The sequence below is a fragment of the Falco rusticolus genome, chromosome 5 (assembly GCF_015220075.1).
Source record: "Falco rusticolus isolate bFalRus1 chromosome 5, bFalRus1.pri, whole genome shotgun sequence".
NCBI classification, from domain to species: Eukaryota; Metazoa; Chordata; class Aves; order Falconiformes; family Falconidae; genus Falco; species Falco rusticolus.
In genome coordinates this window covers 12,029,290-12,053,324 of record NC_051191.1, presented here as the reverse complement: position 1 = coordinate 12,053,324, position 24,035 = coordinate 12,029,290, and the positions used below count along the sequence as shown (strand labels likewise).

Sequence of the window (24,035 nt, the reverse complement as noted above, 5' to 3'; positions counted from 1 at the left end):
TATTTGAAATTATATCCATGGGTATGGATGAGGTTTCATGAGATGCTGAGAAGACAGTTTTCTGCTGACATGGGGTAATCCCTTTCTCACACACGTTTTTCAGTGCTTGTCCAGCCATTTGAAGGCTTATTTACCTTACTAAACTGGTAGCAGCTAGAAGCAATAATTATTTAAAGCTCTCTTGGTAAGTGAATTGGTTGCTAAGTTCTTGCCACCTTCTAAAGCTGTTCTTCAGCTAGATCAGTTTGCTTCTCTGGATGCTTACATAAATAGATGAGCACTGATGATAGAAAGGAATTTGTAAAAATGGATCACAGGGCTTGTTTGGGAGGAGATGGGGAGATTACTCGTAGCAATAGCAGCATGATATTAGATCAGGTTATGCCACTTAGGAAACACTGTCGGCTTGTTTTTATTTTATTTTTGAAGCTGTATTGTAATTCCTGATGTAACATTCTGGGAAGTATCAAACCTAAGAATTTAAAGAGCAATTGGAGCCAGGAATACCAAGTATCTTCCTGTCTAAAGGAGAAGCCAGTTACCTTATTTTTTTTTTGGTTTTTAAACATTGAAGGGTTTGCAGACTCAAAAACTATGTTGATGTTTGCAGTACTGACAGAGCATCAGGCATTGTATCTTGCAGATGATTGAACCTTGATGTGCTACATGTGTCAATGTAAAATTAACTGTGACTGATATAAGATGTTGGAACACTTTTGTTCATTGGAAAGTAAAGCTGCATACTGAAAAACAATGGCTCAGCTGAACTCAAAACACAAGTTTGAATCAAACTCGTAACTCAATAAAACTAGACAAGTCTTTTGTCCAGTGTCAGTCCAGGTAGTACAAGCAAGATCCCTGAATGGTTGCATGTTGTTGTGAATGTGAATCACAGGGTCTTGAGAGAATTGGAACTTAACTAGTTCAAATCAGCTTAACTGTGTTAGTATTTCAGTAACTACAGGCTAATTGTGAGAAATGCCTGTAGCTACCTGTAAATAGAGTTCAGTGGGTCAAGGCAAAGCCGTCTGCTTTAGCTGCCTGCAGAAAGGCTTCCTGTACCCACAAGAACTACAGCAGAAGGCATGACTGTGGGAATAGGGCTCTCTGGACTCTTTACTGTTCCTAGAGTAGAACCAAAGAGCTCCCTTCTCCCAAGTGTCTATCTTTTTTTTTTTTATCTATTTTTTTACCAGACATAGGTTCCTGTGAGTAGATTTGTTTTATGAGGAAGTGAGGGTGCTCGCAAGAATTCAGAATATAAATGCATGATATACAATGCTTTGTGCCTGGTGTACACTTTAAGTTATCACTGATAAAAGTAACTTCTGGAAGCTCTTTCTTCTCCTGCGATTAGCAACAAAGTATTGTAGAGGTCTTCTGTTACCCCACACCCCCAAATTTTCATGCAGTTTTTAAATAGAAAGGGCTTTTAGTATCTACCTCACTATTTCATTTTTATTGCTCTGAAGCAGAAACTTTAACCTGTTTTGAATGTAGAGGAAGGGTGGGTCTCCCAACTGCGAGGAGTTCACAGCTGAATTTGAAGTGATGTGTAGGAAAGAGCAAGGGCAAAGTATGTGGTTTCACAGCATCTTGGTTACCAGCATGTTTTTTTCTGCACAGTTTGGCGGTTGATTGAAGGAGTGAGCTGTCAGGGTGCCTGGCAAACACAGTTGTATTTCAGTTAAGTTAAAAAGGGGAAGGGGGGACGACAACGACGACACACAAGCTACCTTGAGTGTTATTGTGAGGTGTACCCTAGCTGGTTATCAGGAATGAGCATATCTTAGCAGAGCTGACTGCTGTGAGTACATACATATTGCTGACCATATATAGGCACATACAGTGCAGAAGGTCAGGCTTTTTCAACCAGTGTCAGTTCCGATGTGCCAGGAGCAGGAAGAGTGGTTTGGAGGCATTGAAATATAGCTTATTTAAAATAAAACAGAACTTCAGAATGTCTCAGACTAGAAAAGGTGAAGAAGTAGGATTTCTCTGTGTATCTGATGGGTGTCATGCCTTGAGAGAAATTAGATTGTAAAATAAAGGCAGAAGTATGAGAACAAGGCACTTAGTAGAATTGACACCGTTCTGTACATTGCTACCTCTGTGCTTGTGTAATCCAAAAACTGCAAATACTTTAGTAACTGAGTGTAGGCATTTGTTGATAGAGCAATTGTTTTAATCTCGAACAGAATGAAGAATTAGGCATTATTATGCCTCATATCCATCACATACAACAAACCTGTCCTTTTCTCTTTTGCTGAGCCTCTCAGTTTGAATTTTTACCTTAATTGAAATAGTGTAATTTATAAAAATCAAAAAGCTTGTAACTGTTGTGATGAGTAGCGTTTGACTTCACTTGAATTGAGAAAGAAAATCTCACTAGCTCTTACCTACTGATATCAGACTTCCATTTAAGCAGGACTATGAAAATGTGAAAATTAGATAAAGAGAACACATACAGTGGGGAATGCTTCCCTTCTCAATGTTTCAGAAGTTTTGTTTTGTTAATCTTCCTCTCAGCTTCTGTAGGATTTGTTCAATTTAATTCTTAAACCTGCTCAAAGTCATATTTCATGAGAAAGTACTTAGATTTATTTGTGCAATCAGGGATTTTAATATAGTAAATGTGCAATTCCTTACATAGCAAGACCTATTTCTTTGTGAACCATTGGTGATCAGATGTTCTAGATTAGTGAACTCTGAAGTTCAGTTGCTTGCAAGCCGCTCTGCAAGCATTTCACTGAAAACAGTGTCAGTAAATCAAATCTTGGAAACTATATTAATAAAACACTCTCTTAAACTTTAGTTGGTATTTTGGGAGTAACTGGAATAGTAAGTGGAGAAACGAGGTGTTTCCTCAGTCTTGGTTTTTGGGTTTTCTAGAGGAACGTTCAACTGTAATCTTAATTTTTTGTTACTTGCTGTTACATATGTAAGATTCTTAGACTGTGTGTGAGGGTGCTGTTCTCTTGAATGAAAAAGGCTTTGGCATTTAGACTTTAAAAATATTATGATGTTTGTATTTTGAATAATTTCTAATAATTTTTAAGTCTTAGTGTATTGAATAACTAGCATTGTTTTCAACTATAATGCATCTGATTGTTTTCCTAACAGTTTTCAGCAAAAACAACTTCCTATCTCAACCAAACTATACTGCAGCTGAGGTTTTTTTGCCTGTCACTTTGTATTACAAGTAATGTGCCTCTTGCTGTATTTGTATTTTTAATTATTTTTTTTCTTCATAAACATCACCTTTTATATGGACTGTCACTGTTCTTAAATTGTGCTTCAAATTGTAGCTGAGTCAGTGGCTTTTTACTGCCAAAAGGGGGAGATCTTCGTCATATTGAGGCTCATGAAAGTATTCCTTTATCCCTCGGTATCAGCCTGTTTTTGGAAAATAGAAGTCTCTTTTAGAACATTTATTTTTGCAAAAACTCAGTGGCAATAAAAAAAGTCCTAAGTGCCTGTCAGTGTGAGTGAGACTGCTGGATTTCATTCTTTTATATGGGCTTCATGTATATATGAGTTGGAGAAATACGGCTTTTTCAGAAACTCATATCCACAGATAATTTGGTTTAACTGCTGAAGAAATGTGGAATAGTTTTAAATGGGCTTCACAAAGGCAAGTTAGCAAAATGCTGATGAGATGTTCATTACAAAGTTGGGTGATTGTGGTTATCTGTCCTATAAAAAGTGGCATCTATAACAGATTATCACACTGAAAAAATTATCATTGCGGAATCAAATTTACTGGTAAAATGTTCATTAAAAGTAACATTTAGGTTAGGTCGTTCTGAGGAAGCATCTGTTGTTATTGAATACTTCTGAATGGATATTACTCATACTGTAGCTAATCTGGCTGATAAGAATAGTGCTTACTGATTAGCGAAAAAAGAAACAAAACCAGTTTTACATTATGAAAACAGCTGAAAATGAGGTGGTATTCCAGTTTTAGTACAGACTTAATATCTCACTTTACCGATATTATCAGTTTAAAGCACATAGTTATTCAGAGTGCAGTTGGGGCACTCAAGTTTTGCTTAATTTTGCTCATTTAACTTCTGCTCAGCCTGAAACTGATGGACCTTTTGTTCCTTTTGTTTCAGAACTCAGAATGTCTCTAAGTCTTGTTTCTTCATGTGCCCAGAGCTAACCCAGCCTTGGCAGGGGTTAGCAGTCCTGCTCACATCTTGGTCAAGGAACCAAGAAACTGTCCCTTCATCTGACTTTGAGCTGGGAGTCAGCCTGATACTAAATACCTGCTCTTAAGTGTGAGGCCTAAATTCCAGTCTGATCCCAGAGACTGTTAATCAGTCACTTGATAAAATGTCCTGGTAATAGAGCCTTGGAGCATTTCTTCTCCTTCTCCTTCACAAGTGCTTTAATAGTACTGTAGGTTAGCTATATTTCATGTTCTTCGGATTTCAGTGGATTGAGTGTTGAGCTGTGTACAGAGTGCCCTGACTTCAGCAGGAGAGGTATGGAGTATGTCCTCACTCTGGAAAAGTGTGCAGATTGGTGGCTGGGGTGATCTAGCTAATGCAGATGAGTTTACATTCCTGTGGGTCAAAAGAGAAAATCCAAGTCATGCTTTCTTCTTAATCTGGGCAAGTGCTTTAATAAGCTGCCACAAAAGAAGATGCTTTTGCCTCTGTGTGTCTCTTTTGAGAAGAGCAAACCCGGTGGCATTTATCTCATTATAATGCAAAATTATGTTTACATGGAAAGAGGAGGTCTGGTTCAGGTATTTGAGGCAGCAGATAAGGGCTGTCTGCAATTCAAGTGTAGCATTCGGTTTAGAAAGTTGGGAACTGACAGCCTTTCTATTAGCTGTCTCTGAGTGGCAATGTGCTCACTGTGAGCAGAAAGTTGCCTGGACTACTCATTCGGGATCTCACTGGGGTTTGAACACCTGCTAATCAGGCAGCTAAGCGCTCTCTCAGGGTACTCTAAGCTTGAACCACCTCTTCTAGAGACCAGTCTTTGAAAATTGGGCCCTGTCAAGAACCTGGGGCCCAAGCACTGGCTGTATTGCTACCTATGACTGTAAAAAAAGCTATTTACAGGTCAGCATGCTCAGACAGTTCTGTAGTTTCAAATACCTATACATGTGTAAACGTAAAGCATTATTTTGTTATTTTTAGGTATTTTTAATGTTGTATGTGCTTCTCAAACGACTTCCTTTCAGACAGGAGGCCCAAAGTGCAGGCACTGAATCTCCCAGCTCTTTAGTCCATAGAAACATAACTGAAGGTGTTAGAAATGGGAACTATAATTTAGGTAATATCCTGTATTTGAATAGTGATGTCATATGAAGGATGCAAGAGAGCTTTGAATGTCTCATGAGCTTAAATGACTGTAAAGTGTGAAGGATAAGAACTTTTGTCAGGTTAAGTTAGGAAACCAAGATTTCATTAAGTTATTTATTTTTATAATGGATTCCCTTAACAGTTTAAGCAAGAAGGAAGAATGAATGAAAGCGAGTCTGCTGAGTGATGTTCTGCAAGTAAAGTAATAGTTGAAAAGTGTTCAGGTTGCTTCACATGAAAAAAAAAAAAGCATTTTTATGTGCCTTTTGCAAGCAAATGTGTCTGCAGCTGTGCAGTGAACCAGTTCAGGGAACCAGTCTGAATAAAAAAGAAAGATAACCTTTCTAATTTTGCTCACGGTGCAGTTGTACAAGTGCTTGGGCAAGCACAAGAAGGGAGAAGGCCAGGGCCCATGCATGTACTTTTAGTGGGAGTGCTGGCTTATGCTGCGTCTTGGCTGCAAGAAGTTGTGGCTGGAGGCAATTGCTCAAGGACTTGCATTGAAGTTCTCAGTGTTTTTTAAACTTTATCTGCTGATACTGTGGTACTAAGAGGCCTTACAGGTAGGTGCAGGTGAAATTACGTGTTCTAGTGTCTACGCAAGTGTTTTTAAGCTTGTGTAATTTATCTATTGCTGTCTGACTATGGGCCTTTTGTAAAGTTTAGAACCATAGGATGTGTAGTAAAATTAGAGGAGAAGCTTTGTAGTGCAAAAGTATCTTTGTCATGGGTTTTGGCTTTCTTGGAATGTGTGTTGATTCCCAGGCATCCATGGACTGAAAGCTGAACTAATTGTGAATATAATATTATTGATCTTATTTTTTATATCAATCTTTTCCTTTTTGCCAGTAATACAAAACATGAGTGACTCCATTTCTCTGTCTGCTTGCATCACACACAATCTCTTCTATTCTGTCTGAAAAAGTGGAACTTTATATTCTGTGTTTCAAACAAAGAGTAGTTTAATGTGAACAAATATACACAAGAGTGGGAGTTGTGCAATTTCATGTCTGGGTATTAAAGTTATACAATGCGTCATTGATTTGAATAGGAATGAATACAAGTTTATACAACCACATAATTGTTTTTGTGTTTCAGGTGCGTATAGCAGCAAAATTCATAATTCATGCTCCTCCTGGGGAATTCAATGAGGTGTTCAATGGTGAGTATCTGTCTGCTCTGTCCTTTCTTCTAAAGCATCTATGTCCAAAATGGTATTGCCAGTTACTCTCCTGAGTTTCATGTAGCTTATATTTTAGCAGTTCACTTCCCGTAAGAATAGCTTTTTTGTAGCCTGGCTTAATAACAGCTTGGAGTTTAAATGCAAGAGGAGGAAAGTACCACTTTGTGATGTGAAAATGAGCTTGCTTTCTGGTTTTAATCAGTCATGAATTAACAGTTGCTAGGGGTTTTGTTTAGAAGGCACATGTACTTTTTTTTTCCTGGTCTTTAAGAGACAATTACATTTTTCAAGAGAAATTACACTAAACCAGCTGAAATTAAAATGGTCGTCTTTTTTTTTTTTTTTTTTGAAGGAGTATCATTACAAATACTTAACCTTGCATATACAAAGGACTACTGCCTGATGCCAGTTATGGAAAGAATATTAATCTTCTCCAAATGTTTTTAACCCTTAACCATTTAACCCAAACTATTTTAACCCTTAAATTTTTGGCACACTTCACTTTACCAAGTGTACTGGTGAACTGAAAGGAAAATTGAAATTAGCTTCTCTCAACTGTTGTTGCCTGAACGTTGCCTAAGATGTTGTTTTTCTTTGAAAATTTTGTGTTTGTCTTGCATCAAGATGCATGGGCATACGTATCATATAAGAAGGCATATGTTCTGTAGCTTGCAAATATCTCTGATGCTATTTACATAAATAAGTAAGTTTAGTATACTAAACTTTTAGTCAATGTCAGATTGGAGAGCACTTGAATTTGCTGAAGAATGTAGTGTTTTTAAAGTACCTTGTTCTTCAGTTAAACTGACCAGCTGATTATTATTTAAACTTAGCTTGTCCTGCATTTTTGCAATGAGCAGGTAGCGAGCAGCTCGTTAACCCAGCTCCCTGAAGGTTAATACAATTTTTTATAGCAGTACTGCTATAAACTTTATTAAGCTAGTTCATAGTTTCAGCTACCTCCTCAATAACAAGAGGATACTACATGTTTGAAAACACATAACAAAACATTTCATGGTGTGTGACCAGTGTTCAATGAGATTCAGACTGACTTTTTGAAAAAAGAGAGAACGCTTTAAATTCCAATTCTGCAAATTATGATTCTCTTTGCCGTGGGGTTTTCTGAGTTTGTGGAGTTGTTTTGATTTTTTTGTTTGGGGTGTTCAGTTGTTTGGTGTTTTGGTTTGAGTTTGTTGTTGTTCTTAAAGAAAGAATACTTCAAATACATTTTCAACTCTTCTAAAGACTACCAAGGTACAATCTGGAATGTAATAGCAAGACTAATGATCAGTTAGTTAATGATCAGTGCATTGATTTGTTAGTAAAATAGTGCCTAGTAAATAATAAGCTAGTAAGTAACATCAAAATTTACTGCATAGTAAATATTAAGTCATTCTGACTATTGATGTTATTTGTATGTTTCTTGTGTGATGGTAGAAGAAATGGTATTGTGTTATATTGTGCTCTGACTGTTGTGTCATCAAGGAATGAGAGCAAAAATGGTAAGGCTTAAAAACCAGTAAGCACAACACATACCGTACTAGTGTAGTCAAAATACAGTAACCACTACCATCAGTATAGAGTGAGGGATTTGGTAGTTTACATCTTAAAAGTGGATTCATTCGAATCCTGTGCGGTTCTCATTCAGAACTTCTCTAAAAACTAGTTTGATAAATTCCTAGAGCTGTCACACAACCTTCAGAGTATGAATTATATCTGCTTACCAGATATAATTGGAAGGGATCCATTTCTGTACTACTCACTTTGTTCATCCAAATTATGAAATACGAAGCAATAAATTTCCTACATAGTAATCTGTATGGGGTGGTTTAGGTTGTACAGTCTGTTGACATTTGTTACATGACTGAAACAAGTTAACTGTACTTTTATGTTGTAAATATCTACTTTCAGATGTTCGGTTGCTGCTTAATAATGATAATCTTCTCAGGGAAGGAGCAGCCCAGTAAGTACCAGATGCCACATACTCAGTTCCATAAAAGCAAGATGTTTTTCAGTAAGCGATTTATTTAAAAAGATGTGTGCTTGGCAGGTAAAACCCTGTTTTGGGTGTTGTGCGTCTTTGATCAAGATTAAATTCTTGGCAGAGGAGAGATCTGTGTTGTATCCCAGTGATTAGAGCAACTGTTTTGGTAATGGACGACCTGGATTTTGGAACTAGTCTTTACCTCTTTGGATTTAATTTTCTGTTTCTTGGTAGATGTTATAGGCACAGAACATCTGTAAGATTCTGTTTCCTTAGAACCCTACCTTTAAATATCAGAACACTACACCTACTGTATTCTTTTGATGCCAAAACTAGTTTTGTCGGTAAGAATGGAGATGTCTGGCTTAGTAGGTTGGATCCCTGTGGATCTTTTATCTGTTCCTTCAGTTTCTATGAGTTACTGTAAAGCTTACGTGTTTGTCTGTATCAGGATACTTTTGAACATAAATCGTTGTGTAATAGTGGTTGGAATCTGTCATGTGAGCACCGAATGAACCAAGATGATTCCAAGAATTTGGGCCTGCTAGATAATGAAGCATTGATATTTTTTGGTGCATCATTGGCCAGATTATTAGCTATTATTTAAATCTCTTACAGCTATGAGGACAAAGGTTGTGCTTGATACAGGCTTTTGGTTTTTTTTTTTCCTCTTCTAGTGCATTTGCACAGTACAACTTGGACCAGTTTACTCCAGTAAAAATTGACGGTTACGATGAACAGGTACGAATACAATGAAATACTTGCAATGTTCCTTGAACTGTTAAAGATGTTCTGGTATTGGAACTTATGTTGGCAAGAAAACGAAAAGAAGTGCATCTTCCTTGCCAAAATACAGGGGTTATGGCCCTCCAATAGTACCAGTCGATAAGGTAATCCTTTAGGGCATCTAAAAACCTTGACATTTCAGTCTGTGGTGTTGACCTGAATTCAGTCAGACCTGATTTGGATCTGTAGAAGCAGTTTGCTCCATCTTTAATACTGGAAGATGCAGATTTCTATATTGCATTTGTTTGTTGCAGTAAGAGGGTAAGATTCAGGGGGTTTTTATTGAGTTGGTGTGTCGTGTTAGCTTTGCCCTCACTTCCTGCTATATCCATATTTTTTAAAAAATCTGAGTCTTTGGATATGAGTAAGCTCCAGTTGAGTGTAGGCTATAATTAGATTTGACATGGTATTATTTTTCTTTATTCAATAGGAAATGTAATTAACTAAAATTTTATAATACAGGTTTTGATAACAGAACATGGTGATTTGGGAAATGGAAAATTTTTGGATCCCAAGAACAAAATTTCTTTTAAATTTGATCACTTAAGAAAGGAGGCTACTGATCCTAGACCCCACGAAGTTGAAAATGCCATAGAATCCTGGAGAAATTCAGTTGAAACAGCAATGAAAGCATATGTGAAAGAACACTACCCAAATGGTGTCTGCACAGTAAGTACTAAATTATATAACCACTGTACCACTGTAGATACAAATAGTTAAAATTTTTTTTTTAGATTTCTAAACCAGGCAATTTCATTTGTAAAGATTTTAGTTCTGTCAAGGATTCATACAGGGAAATGAGGGAAAGCTTCAGAAGTTTAATATTTCAACTCTTGGATGATTAGTGGGTGATTACTGCAGGTGATAGTGAAGACTTGCATCTCAGTTCTGAAGAACTTATATTTAAATTTCTTAAAGCGTTAAGACCTGTAGACTACTGCAAGTTGACAAAAAAAAGTAAACAAGTAAAAAAAAAAATCCTTATGTCTGACTTGGCTTGGTTTACTGACAAAACTGTTAGTAAAGCAAACTATTTTCTTTCCATCACATCTCCTATATGTTCAAGTGCTATATTCTTACCACCGGAATCAGTGCGTTCTAATGACGTCTTAAAGTAAAAACTCTCTGGACTAAAATAGCATTAATTTGCTGTTGGGAGCCCTATGACTATTTAAAGTTCAGCAAACTGAGCTAATGGTAGGTGTCCTGTGCTTTGCATTAACCTGATGAAGAAACTAACTAGGAAAAAAAAAAAGTTCCAGGTTTTGTAAAGGAAACCAGATCGTGTATTCACTGAGATAATTTTTAGTACTATTTGATTTTAGGGGATAAAGCAGAAGAGAGGACCAAACCCACCCTTTTAATCACCTTTCTGCTAGTCAGTAAAAGCTTAAATCATCATTTAGTTGTAGATTAACTGGTATCTGAAACCCAACTAGTAATATATAGTCACAGCAGTCACTGCTATAGGCATAAAATGTCTATAGTTGCAGAAGAATAAATTTGCAGTATATGAAATTTAAGATGCTTGACCTTGGGATTTTCTAATCTTAAATTTTTCTGCATTGTAGTATACACTTTTAATATCTCATGTATGGAATATTATGTAAGAACCATAATGGTTTTCAAATTAAATCTTACAGTTTCTGTAACAATGACAGAACTAGATATCTAAACAGTTCGAGCAAGACAGATACTGAAACTTTAACTCTGTTTTTGGTTTGGTTTTTTTTGTGTGTCATTTCTAATTAAGGTGTATGGTAAAACAATTGATGGACAGCAGACCATTATTGCATGCATAGAGAGCCATCAGTTCCAAGCAAAAAATTTTTGGTAAGTTTCTGTATGGATACAAATATAATAAAGTACAGCAAACTGAATAACTGCATTAACGCCATTGCACTGATAATCCTTAGTTCAGAGAAGGTGCACACGGATCTGGAATGTCACTTTTTTTCTCCCTCCACCCCAAGTTTTTCTGCCAAAACTATGTAGAAATCTCTTCGATTTTGGTAAGTAAAATGGCAGACTGCACATCTGCATCTCCTTTGCAGAACTTTGGGAACTTTGTAAAATTCCTTATGACTTTTCCAATTCATCACATCAGCACCAATACCAATCCCCGTGTTCCCTACTACAGTTGCTTCTGCTTGTGTTGCTTCCTTTGTGACTGACAGAATAAAACGAGCTCGATGTCTCAAAGAAAGAAGATGACCAAAGATTAATTTACTGTAGGACTTGAGTCATTAGTTTTTGGGCGAGGCAGGTAAAGGTGATCTTGGATGAAATTAACCCTTAAAAACTGCAGCTTGATTCCCTCCCCCTGGTCCCTGTACTTGGTTGAAAGATGTTTTTGACAGTCTGGAATGAACTTTGGATAGCTTCTTGAAGGAAACTGGCCAGAGTTGAGATAAATACCACAGTATCAGAACTGGGTTAAGGGAGCGTCTCCTAAAGATAGCTAATATATGCAGTTGTCTGAAAAAAAAGTATTAAATTATTATTTTATTTGCGGGTTTGCATCCGCTTGAAATTATATTTAGCAGTCCCATGGGTAATGAATGGAAGTCCAGAAATATTTCTGAGGCTGAAGGTGAATATAACATACGTGTGGTAATTTCAGCATGCATCTGTATCAGTTAAATTATTTGCCCAGTATACTGTTCCATAGATTTTCATTGCACAGTTAATAAATAGGCTTTCCTGCTGGCTTAAACTTGGCAAGTTAAGTCTGCATGTTTTACATCACTATTAAAAGTAACTTGAAATAATACAAATTTTCTTTTTAGTTTGGAAATACAAATGAATTTTGGTATTCCAAATAGATAGTTTAATATTGTAGCCTTTAAAAAAAGAGGAATAGATATGCAACAACCTTTTATAGATGGAGAAAAATCTTTCTTGAAAGTTTTCTTTAATAAAGTTATGGTCAGACATCTATGGGAAAACACTGACCACATTTCTAAGAGTTTTACAGGGAGATAGTCAGACTCAATTCTCATTCTTAGCAAGTTTTAATAAATGCGTATTGGTTTGGGGGATTTGGGGATGGAGGATTGTATTAAAATTTAACCAGTTATCCAGCTGTATGTCTGGTTATCCAGCCCAAGCCACAGCCAGTATTTATTCTCAAGGTGTCCCAGCTTTTTAGGCCTTTGGAAGGCTGGCAACCTACCATGAAAGGAAGTTGGATGATAGAAAAACAATATATGCCAAAGGAAAAATGTTCTATGAATTTCTGAAATACTATCAACAAAGTAGGGTAGGTGGTTTAGTAAAGAATGTTAAAGAAAAGGAAGGGCAGTTAATCTCTTACAAAACATCTTAAGACAGCAGAGCTAAATAAAGTAATGACACGTTATTTTTCATGTAGAGCATTTCCTACAGAAGGATCTTTCTGACCTTGAATTCTGTTTATTGGAATAGCATCTTAAAGACAAAAAAGATACTTCAGAGTAGAAACACTGTGGTCATCTTAAGTTCAAGGACCACAAAGTGACTAAGAAGCAAACAAATCTGTTAGCTAGTCATTGAATCCCATGCATCTAAAAACTAATATTGTACCTAAAATGTAGTTTAGCATGTAACTTTCTTGTAACTAATGTATTGGTCTATGAGGCTACCAGTAACATTAGTGTCACTGAGTTGGGTGACCCTTTCACTTTCTTAGAGATGCCAATAAGCTTCTGAATTGCCTTAGTCTGAATTTTTAGTAATAATCTGTAATTTTGATAGGGTCTGAAATAATAACCAGTTAATGATAATAACTGATTTAATGTTGGTAGTATCGAAGATGTGTCAATATAGATTCATTAGTCGCTGTTAATCTTAAAGACTTGATCTCTCCCCTTGCTGAATGCACTGGAATCTACACCTAACATTAGTAGGATTTGAACTCAATATAGCATTAACTTCTTCCCTTCTTTAAATGCAAACAAAGGAAGAATCAAGAGACAGACGCAGTACATTCTAAATATAGCTCTAATTTACTAACCTTCTAATCCACTAACCTCATAACTAAATAAGAAAATGTCTAGTCTACAGGAAAGAAATCGGGTGAAACTACTATCACCCCATACTGTTTTCCAGATGTTTGAAACTCTCTTTAAGCAGTTTGGCAAGGATATTGAATTTGTGGAAGGAAACTGGAAGGAAATAGTTGTTCTGAAACAGAAATTCTAGAAGAGCTGAAAGGCTTCCTTAAGTTATAGTTCAGCATAGTGGAAAGTCTTGTTACCTCAATGTTCCTTCCATTCATGTTTTTCATAACCTTATGTGAAGTGTGACTTCGGCTGATCCAGCAAATTGTTCGGGTCCCAGAAACAAAGTATTGACTATATACGCTTAATTAGTAATAAAGGAGGGAAGGAACCTTGGAGGCTTCATGTATTTTCAGAAGTTAAGTCCTATTGTTACAAGGTCCTTACTAATAAATCTCCTTGGTCCACATCCAGAATTGAGGTTAAATATTTTGGGAAACTGTTCTCATCTTGACTGATTATGGGGCTCAATCTTTAGGGAAAGATTTTGTGCACGTGTAGTTGCACAGCATATTTCATTCTCTCTTTTCCTTTGACTATCAGTTGTATGTTGGGGTTTTTTCTTAACCAGTGGGGTGACATCTGACTTCTGTTTTCTTTTTTTTAAAGGAATGGCCGTTGGAGGTCAGAATGGAAGTTTACAATCACCCCTTCAACCACTCAAGTGGCTGGCATCTTGAAAATTCAGGTATGCTTATCTCAAGCTGTGTCCTGATCAGTAAAGTCTCCAGTTACTATGAAGGGAGACTCAGGCCAGTGTATTAAATATTCAAAGAGAATTTGGGGACCCAATAAGCAAAACAGAGATGCCCACTCAGTTACATGTGACTTAATTGCATATTTACCTAATTTTTACAGATGCAAAATATGTGTTTAATGTAATGATTCAGAGGACTTCCTAAGGTGTAGTCACCTCATATACCTCTTTGGTTTCCTGTTTTTTGAATTCACAGTGACACCAGCCTTTCCTGAGGTTAGGCCCTTTCTGAAGTAGAACTTTTTTTTTTCTTTTTAACTGATAATAGCAGGGGTTTGCATGTTACTTCTGAACAATAGGGTGGGAACCTTTGGTTTCAGTCGTTTCACCTGAAATTTTTGAATCCAGCTCTCGTTCATTCAGAATTTGCCCTCTCTGTTGGCTTTAGGGCATTTAGAAAGGAGATACTGTCCAAGCAGGAATGCAGAAATCTTGAGACCAAAGGAAGGCTGACTGTCATGTGGTAGGCAGAGGGACTTGACTTTCTGTTGGTTCCCTGGAATGTGTTCACATACTTTGCAGGAGTTTATTAAAACAATTCTGGGATCGGGGCCTAGAATCTTAGTGCAGTCTGGCTTTCAGCATAGTACTTTATTATCTTTTTACTGGATATAGTCAGGTTCCCTTTTCCTGCTCTTTTTGTGCCCCCATGAGTTTTGCACTTCCTTACTACTCGGTGATGACTTCAGAAGGAAGATGCAACAGAATGTTTTTCTAGCCGTAGCCTGAGGCTGTGATGTTATTTCAGGATGTGGTGCAGCTGTCTTCAGATCTGTCCAAGCAGGGGAACCTGAATCTGACTTCTCATTCCCAGTCTGGGGCAAACTTTGTAATAACTGGAATGATAGTCAAATCATGGAAAGCATTATGTTGTCAGATCAAGATTGTCATGGTAAAACCACCCTAAGTACCTTGTAGGCTTCTCAAGACTTTGGGAGAATCAAAGTAAACTGTCACCTAAATCCATCTTGCAGCAAAACAGGGTGTTTCTCCACAGCATGCACTTTTGGTTAAATGTCTTAACAGATTTTCCAGAACAAGCAGGCAGGTGTCTACCTAATTCTCGTAAAGGTTAGCCCAGTAGCCTAGAAAATAGCCTGAACAGGGAATTTAGTCAGGTTTTAATCAGCATCTCGATTTGGGCACCAGCTGATTTTTGTCTTTTATTACTATTACATGTAATTAATCAAGTGTTCTGGGGAGTGATGAAGTGTTTTACTTTTTTTGCTTGTATAGGAACTGCTTGTTTCACCAAGAAATTTTGAACTCAGTTTCAAATTTTTAGAAATTATGTACGATTTCTTCAATGTGTGTGGGAGTGTTCCCTCTTACCGTCTCCAAGCAAACAAAAGTGGTTTAATTTTTTTAAGGAGCAAAATAATCTTCTAGAATATGAATTTGCTGCAATATCAGTGAAATTTCAGAGTACTGAAATTTCAGTGGTGTTTGCAGAATCCTTGACAGCTATATGGCCATTGCCCTGTTTCTGGTAAGACCTTTTGTGATTAAGTTGGGGGAAATTCCAGCATCACCTGCTATCTTCAGGTGTGTTCAGTATTTTTAAGGTCACTTGTGCGATTTCTTCCTTTTTTTTAATTCTATTAATAAATTCTAATATAGAGGAGATTCTGAACTGTCGTAGTCTCTTCCACTGTTTAATTTTCTTTTAATTATATGTAAGGGGTAAATTGCAACAGCAGAGCCTTTTACTAAAGCTAAGTCCCTGTGGTGCTTGACATGCTCCAACTACGCATGGAAAACAACTGATAAGTGTACTGGTTACTAATTTTTTTATCTCTTAGATAATTTGTTATTCTCATCCCTCCTTAGTTAACCTTTCCAAGAGGTTCTGTTCATAAACATCATCCTTCTTGTAGTCTTCTGAACCCAGACCTAGCATTCTAGAAGGATGTCAGCAGTGAGGTATAGTACAGAACAGTTACTTCTCATATTTTGTATAAGATATAACACATCCCAGAGTTAGATCTGCCTCTTCATCCCTGTTAAGTTTTTAGGCCTGAGTGTTTGCCAAGAGTGTGACTCAGTGAGACAGGTAAGATGTTTGTGCTGATGTTGGTCTCAGAGCACAGGGGAGGTTTGAGCCCTCTGCAGCAGAATGTGACAGAGAAGGAGGGAGATCTATACTTTTTGGGGTTCTGCTGTTTCATGGGAAGTCTCAGAATTTTGCACTGAGTAAGCACTTCTCATCTTTTAAGAACTGGATTGAAAAAGATTGGTCAAATTTTCACCCAGTAATGTTTGATTTGAAAAGGAGCTTATATTATGCTTAGGATTATACCCTTTGTTGAAAAACAAGCATTTGACAATAAGCAAAGTAATAATGTAAGATGAATCTTGGGAAATAATGTTTTTCTCATGTTGGAAACCTTTCTTTTGCTTAGGTATTATAGCTGTCCTACTCTGTCGTATTTTCTCTATTGTTGTTTATAAAATTGAGGGTTTCTTGCACACATGATCATAATGTATATGAAATTATAGTATTGTTCATTAATCTCCAAATTAAAATTTTATCTTGCCTAAGAGGGTGAGACACAAGTGTTTCAATTCCTTATAACATCAGCTACCTTGACTATGTTGACTTTATCAAAATTATTTAAAAATCTCTGAGGATACCTGTTTAAATGTCAGTGAGCTGTATAACTCTATCAGTTATTGTGAATTTTTACATGTAACAATGTACATGCTTCCATTTTCCAACAGTTGCATTAGAAACTGAATGTTTTCAGATGCTTCCTAACTGAATTTAGAAATACTGAGTTAGCTTGGGTAGAGTTTTACTGGTCTCCTCCTTCTGCAAAATAGGCAAGGAAGCTGTTCTGTAGATCTAACATTTCAAGAGTAAATAGATTTCATTCTGCTTGGCTATCTAACCTTGGCAAACTTTGTCCCCACAAGCTCCTTTGTCTAGATAAATACCAGCTTTTGTTATGAGCCATATCTAATAGAGGAAAATACCAAAGCCAGGCAGATCTAGAAAGGGAAGCTTAATGTCACACTGTCCCTAGAAAACAGTTTGGGTAAAGCAGAAAAACAACTTCACAGTATACTGAAGCCTCACCAAAACTATTCTCATTTTAAATGTATTTTCACCACTTAGAATAGCCCATTCATTTCGTAAGTTTCTGCTAAGGTCACATAAATAGTATGTTGTCATCTTCATTATGTTAATCAAAACCTAAACTGCTTTGCATGAAATAGTACTAGAGGCACATCAACACAAACATGTTTCCAGAGTAGCTTCTTTGCTATTCCCCCATAAAAATATTTAAATTCTACAACATTTTGGTTTTCCCACTTGTTTTTGTTGTTCTATTTTATGTGTGGCTTTGTTTGTTTTCTATAGGTTTGTTGTTATGACAAATACTACAGTACTTTGATTTTGCTGTATGTTGTTGGTCTGTAGCATTTAATATGAGGTTCTTTGTTTTTCTGTAGGTTCACTATTATGAAGATGGTAATGTTCAGCTGGTGAGCCATAAAGACATACAAGATTCTCTAACAGTGTCTGTAAGTGATCTTAAAGACTTTAGTGTATATATTGAAGTGACTTTTTCATTTAAAAAGAGAAGCAAGATTAAAAAAACTCGGAAGTTTGTAGGCTGCTTTTCTGTTCTGCATGAATGGGAATTAATGTTCTAATTTATAAATATTTTGTATGTGATATTTACTACTTTCGTTTAACATGTAGTTCCTGTTTAAAAAAAATAAAATTAATGTATGCTTGTATGTGTCTTATATAAGCTAACTTTGATGGTAAAGCTTCAATTAGTTTGCTGTCAGTCTTTCTGCACTTCTGCTGTATTTAAACTTTGGTCTGCAGAGTGACCTATAGAATTAATTTTTGAATATGAAGGAGGTTTGAGTTATAATAACCCACCTAAGTAGCACAGTCTTTAGGAGCTTACCCCCTTTGCTCACTGGGAGAAAAACAGTATGCTAAAAATAGTATACAAATGCTACAAGTTGAGAAGCAGTAGTGGGTGTTCTCTGTTCATTTCCTCCCTGTCTGTAACAGGTGCTGTCAGCCTCTTGCTTTTCTGTACAAAAAGCCTTTCAGAGGTGCTTCAGCTTGAGAAGCATAACACGCTTTATATTTATAAAGCATCATATTTTTTAACTTCTTTCCAAATGGATCATTATAGTAATCAGGAGCAGGCAGTGGAAGTAACAATTGTTTGGAAGTAGTACAAGATGTATCCTTTTAAGAGTTGGTAACATTACAACAGGAACAGCTACTTCTTTTGAAATAGTGCTCCTCTTGCCTACTGGAGATTGTATTTATAAACAGTAAGATTTTCTGTTGGAGCGTTCTTTAATAAAACTTGAGCCAGTGAGGTTTAGCTGGCAAAGGGAAAGTGTAAAAGTGAACAGTAGAAGTATTTTAATGCTAATGACTAGTAGTGACCAAATTGGCTCAAAAGCTCAATTCATCAGTAAAGAACATTGTTCATTAATATAAAGCAAGGCTTGTTGGCTTTTCAGTTGCAATAGCACCATAAAGAATGGGGGAGTGTGGTGCCAACTGATAACGCTTCTGGTGTTGTAGATATAAAATTACTTTTGACCACCTAAGCAAAGGGATTGGTTTAGTCTTTCATTCAACTAAGAGTTGCTTCAGGGAAGATTATGTGGAAGAAGTTCTCCTTTCAATAGCTTTTGCTTCATTTTGTATTGGGAAGAAACTTAATCCTGTTCTACAATTTAGTAAAGCTGCAGAAGACCTATGAGTAGAAAAACATCTCTTACCTTACTTTCCTACCACCTACTAGAAGCAAAGCAAGTATGCTGCTGGTTACCAATTTTTAGCCTTGACTTTGAGCTTCATAGAGGGCAGAGACTGCACAAGTTCTTACTTCACACAGAAGGATTGGTAGGTAGATTAAAAGGAGCCCCCATGACTCTTCTTTTTTGTTTTGCAGAGAAGCAATTTTATACTCAAGGCGCACAACTAAAATAAATGACTGAAGAGTTCTCTTGTTGCTAGACCTATGAATAATTTTGTTGTAGGTTACTTTCTTCACTTCTGTCTGAGTCAAATAAGACCTCATACCCCTGAATTATTCCTTTCACTAGCAGAGCCTTTGAAATCATTGCCTCAGTTCAATGAAACGTCAGCATCCTTTCATGTGTTCTACTTGGTCTCTACCTCCTCCTTCATCTCTTCCTGCAGTGTCCAGGAGCGCTGCTGCAGCTGCTAGGTGCAGTTTTGCTGAAACTTTGAAGTAGTTGTAGTTGAAGCTGCCATATCTTTCTCCCAGGCTTTGCCTTTGTAGGAGCAAGGGGTCACATGGGGGAAGAACGCTCCCAACTTTAACAGCTTCTGCAAGAGCACCCTTAGGAATGTCTCTGACAACAAATTGGAAGTTTCAAAATTCATGAACCCTGCTTCCTATTGAGACTTCTTTCAAGCACTTGAGCTAATTTGTCTCCAGATAGACTGATGGGTCATTTTTTATTTTTACAACAAACACACACCCGCATGCTTAAAGGTGAGGAGTGAAGCCAAGAAACTGTTTCAGTCGTGATGAAATTTGGACATTGCGGTGTGTTGCACCCTCATTTTGCAAGATGTACTTAGGGATTTTTTTAGAAGACCAGGTATACAAAGTGTAGTGTTTGCCTTGGCTTAGTGTCCAGATTCAGAATGTTTAGAGGTGAACAAATTTGTTTTGGTTTTTTTTTTCAGTTGTATTCTGAATACGTCTGGGTTAGCTTGTGTTCTTTAAGTTTTGCGAACTTGTACTGGAAACTTAACATTGATAAATGCTAATAGCCATACTTCACATGTTTTTAGAGACTTGTGTGTGTGCAATGTCATATTTCCAAATGCTGTTCTGTTCCAATCATCTTTTTGTCATGCCATAAAATTTTTAATCAAAATATTTTCATTAATGCCAGGGTAATCTTTATGCTTGTTGCAGTTTGACTGTTTTTATTTTTTTAGTATAATAATAATAATGTGGTATATGCCTTTCAGATGAATGTTTTGTTCAGTTTTGGTTTAGCCTCTAAATGGTCATGTGTTCTCATGGAGTCTACCTGACACCATTCCCAACTATAGGAAAAAACATAATCCAGCTGGTCTTAGAATCATGCTGTACATCAGACCTAATTCAAATGCTTTTTTCCTAGAATGAAGCCCAGACAGCAAAGGAATTTATAAAAATTGTAGAGGCTGCAGAAAATGAGTATCAGGTATGTTGGAAACAAACACTATCTCCTTACTCACATTTATAACATTACCGTATACTTAACTAAAGCTAGTATTGTGTAATTAGCAAGCTTTTGGTATTAAGATAACGCAGTACCATACAAATAGATTACATGCTGCTATTAACTTTCCATACCTTCTGGTGACTGCACCTGCTTAGCATTACATTAGAAGTAATTTTTTTGAGAGCAGAAAAGCCCCTAGCATGATCAAGTATCAACAGTTCTGATGCCTTTCCTTAAGTGGAATTTTTGTACAGATTCTATTCAGAGGCTACTCTGTTAGACAGCTTTGCAAAATACGACTAAAGGCATTATCCATTCCAGTTAGTCATTTTAAAGTTAGGAAAGTATAACTGTTCCAGATATCCTCTGTAGAAGTGGATTTGTGTTCATTTAGGTCTTGAACAGAAGGTAAATTTCAGGTGCCATGTTCTGTCAGTTTTAAAAAAATGTTCTTTAACAAAAATTTCCTAAGTATGTATAATATGCATTATATTCAAGTTCATACGATATTGTGGACTGACTCTACCATCCCCACAGAAAAAACTTTGTCTGAAATCTGATCAGCACTTTATTCGTGCTGCTGGTTAACCACACTGTGGTTTGCTGAAACACCTAGGCTATGGCCAGGTTTATTGGATCTGTCTCACCAATTTTCTTCACATAGTTTCAGTCTAGATATAGCAGGTTTCCTTCATAAAATATTACTTTAATTTAGCGTATTTTCAGTAAGCCTGTTTAGGAGGTAACTGACTATTCATTCAACTTTTTGTATAACATCCTAGTTCTGTTTTTCACGTGTCTTTGTTTTGTATGACTTTGTGTTTAACAGACTGCTATCAGTGAGAATTACCAGACTATGTCGGACACTACTTTCAAGGCCTTACGTCGACAATTACCGGTTACCCGCACCAAGATTGACTGGAACAAGATCCTTAGCTATAAGATTGGAAAAGAGATGCAGAATGCTTAAAGTGAACGTTGCATGACTGGATCATTTTAGTGTCCTTGTATACAAATAAAAATTATTACAAAAAGTATTTGGAACTGTCAAATCACCCAGTCAGCATGGGCTTTTGCCATTGAAAATCACTGTAAGTAGTTTGGTTAGAGCACAAAGCTTAGCTAATTGGCTTTTTTCCTTTTTCTTTCTTTTCAGAGGGTTGCAGCTTCAGTATAGCTGAATATCTTCCTTTAGAGTTTCTGTTGTACCTTTATTTTTTTATAATGAAGAGACCCTGCCTTTAGTTTTCAATTACATAATAAGAACAGTTTGAAAATATTTTTGCATATGATAACCCTTTCTCTTGCTTTCGTGTGAAATGGACAACTTCCAAAATTTGTTGGGTTCCTTGTGAAGACCAGTAATGTGCATTTCTAGGTCAAGGTCAACATAGTTAGCCTTAGGTGCTGTTTTTGAAATCATCTATCCTTTCATTGTATGTAAAATTGGGAAAAGCATTTTCTATGTCATTTAAACCTTTCAGAATACTTACTTAGCTAGCTCCGTGGTAACTAATCTTTTTTTTTTTTTTTTTTTTAAAGAAAAGGCCAAGGTCTAACGCTCCTTTAAGATTTTGAAATTAAATAAAAGTACTTATTTGAGAAATGCATTTAATGCTTTGTTCCTGACAATTACTCAAATGAGCTCAAACTCCATCTGCCCTTGAGGTTTTTATGATAAAGCCACAAATGTATTATAACAAGGCATATTGTAATATATATAATCCTGTACTCATTACTATGTCAGTTTATTTTTTTTCTTGGGTTGAAATGTACTAAAATTCAATGTGACATTAAAATGCAAATTTTCTATTTATTTGAGTATCAGATTACTTCCTGATAGAGCCTATTTTTGGTGCTTCTGTATATTTTTTAAATACGCTTAAAACATCCACAAACTTGTGGTTTATTGGCTATTCTCGGCGTATTTGGAGATTGTTGCAATGTCATCATCCATTGTTCCATCTGCATTGAAGAAACATCTACATATGGAAGTCTACTTAAAACAGGTATCTTCTAGCTTCATACTGGGCTGCAGAGGATGGAAGAAATTACAAGGCCAGAAATAATACATTTGTCTGAAGAATGCTTTCCCTGTCTGATATATCTCATATTGAAAATGGACATCAGGTATCTAAAAAATACAGACTTTATTACAGATGCTGTGTAACGCTTCTGTGAAGTGCATAATTTCATTTTTAATTGGATGAAAACCTGTTTTAAAATGTGTTACGTAATTATACGCTCATGATGGAAAACTAAACAGCTGCTTTTTTTCAGAAGGCAAGTATTTATGCACACTCCTAAACCAGTAAAGCTTACACAAAGGTTTTATATCTTTGTTTACAGCATGATTCAATTAAGTACCTTAAACTGTTAAGTTACAGCATAGCAAGAGAAAGAGTTTAAACTTGTACCAAGTATGAAAATATATGAAGTAGTTTACTGTTTGAATTGTAATAGCAATACCCCTACATTCTTTTTTTCAGTGCTCTCTTATAAAGGGGTATAGAACTAACTGAAGTCCTTGAAATTGTTGCTACTTTACAGTACTAAACTGTATAGCAGAAGAGTGGGATTTGTTCTACTGCAGTCTTCCGGGAGAGTTGCCCTGTTAATTGCCTTCGTAGATCAGCTATTGAGCCACGTTGTTATTTACAAGAAGGCTGATATGAGCTGTATGTGAGCTCATAACAGATGCTGAGCCACTGTCAAGTAAGTCTGTCAATCTTAACTAAGATCTAAATACAAACCTTGTTTGAAGAATTTCTTCAACAAGAAGAAATGTTCTCAGAACAGTCTAAATGTTCTTTAGAACAAGCTAAAAATAAAAGGCAGTGAATGGACAGTTAGGAAAACTGTTAATGGGCCACAACACTGCAAATAACTTTTCTAACTGTTAGAATATTGCATATGACCAGAATCAGCACTGGCTAGAAGTCAGCGTGCTATTTTTCTTACCTGAAATAAAAAGCTAGTTTTGAATATATTCGTAATAAAGAGGTATTTTACTGTGAAGTACTGTATTACTGTGTTTCCCTGTTTATTCAGTCCTGTGATAGTCTTAATTCCTTATCTTCAAAGAATAGCATCCTACAGCTTCAATTGCACCAGAAGGGTGAAATAAGTAGATTGGTGTTAGTTACATGTTTTCCTGTTGTGTTAATTTTTAGTTTGAGGTAATTTTACACCTTGAACATCAAATTTATTAAGTTATAGCTTCAATAAACCAAGGTATAAGTAAATCAACTGTTCTGTTACAGCACACCATTTTGGAAAAATACCATGTTTAGGGGTAATGACTCTGCAGATGAAGCAAACCTGAGTATCAGCTGAGGCACGTGGCACATTTGGAGTTCTTGATTTCTCTCAGTTTTGAATGTCAATTGCACTTTTTTGTTTCTACCCCTACCCCTTGTAAATTGGAGAGCTTTAGAGCTTGCTTGGTAGGCTTTAGGGTATTTTGTGTAAGTGAAGCACTTTCTCTTTAAGAAATTTTGCTGTGGCAGTTGTCTTAATGTGAATTACTGTTTGTTATATTCTATTTTAAAACGTAAAGACAAGCTTTGTATTGTGCAATGTTGATGTACTAGACAGTATGGCTTGTAATATGGACTTGTAAAATGCTTGCATTTATGAAGTGTATTACATCTTATGCATCTTAGTGTCCCTTTATATGAAAGAATTTTTAACTTCTGCAAGTAAGCAATTGTTCTTTTTGAACATC

At 36.3% G+C, this 24,035-nt stretch overlaps 1 protein-coding gene across 1 annotated transcript in view; it reads left to right on the top strand.

Moving 5' to 3' along the window:
• Positions 1–22,642, top strand: part of CAPZA2 (capping actin protein of muscle Z-line subunit alpha 2) — a 31,171-nt gene extending 8,529 nt beyond the window's left edge. The window contains exons 2-10 of the mRNA XM_037388991.1: positions 6,420–6,483; positions 8,416–8,467; positions 9,166–9,229; positions 9,737–9,943; positions 11,028–11,107; positions 13,924–14,002; positions 17,528–17,599; positions 20,225–20,287; positions 21,138–22,642. Coding sequence (XP_037244888.1) covers positions 6,420–6,483; positions 8,416–8,467; positions 9,166–9,229; positions 9,737–9,943; positions 11,028–11,107; positions 13,924–14,002; positions 17,528–17,599; positions 20,225–20,287; positions 21,138–21,278 — 822 coding nt within the window. The 3' untranslated portion in view covers positions 21,279–22,642. The remainder of the gene's footprint in view (positions 1–6,419; positions 6,484–8,415; positions 8,468–9,165; positions 9,230–9,736; positions 9,944–11,027; positions 11,108–13,923; positions 14,003–17,527; positions 17,600–20,224; positions 20,288–21,137) is intronic.
• The last annotated feature ends 1,393 nt before the right edge of the window (positions 22,643–24,035 follow it).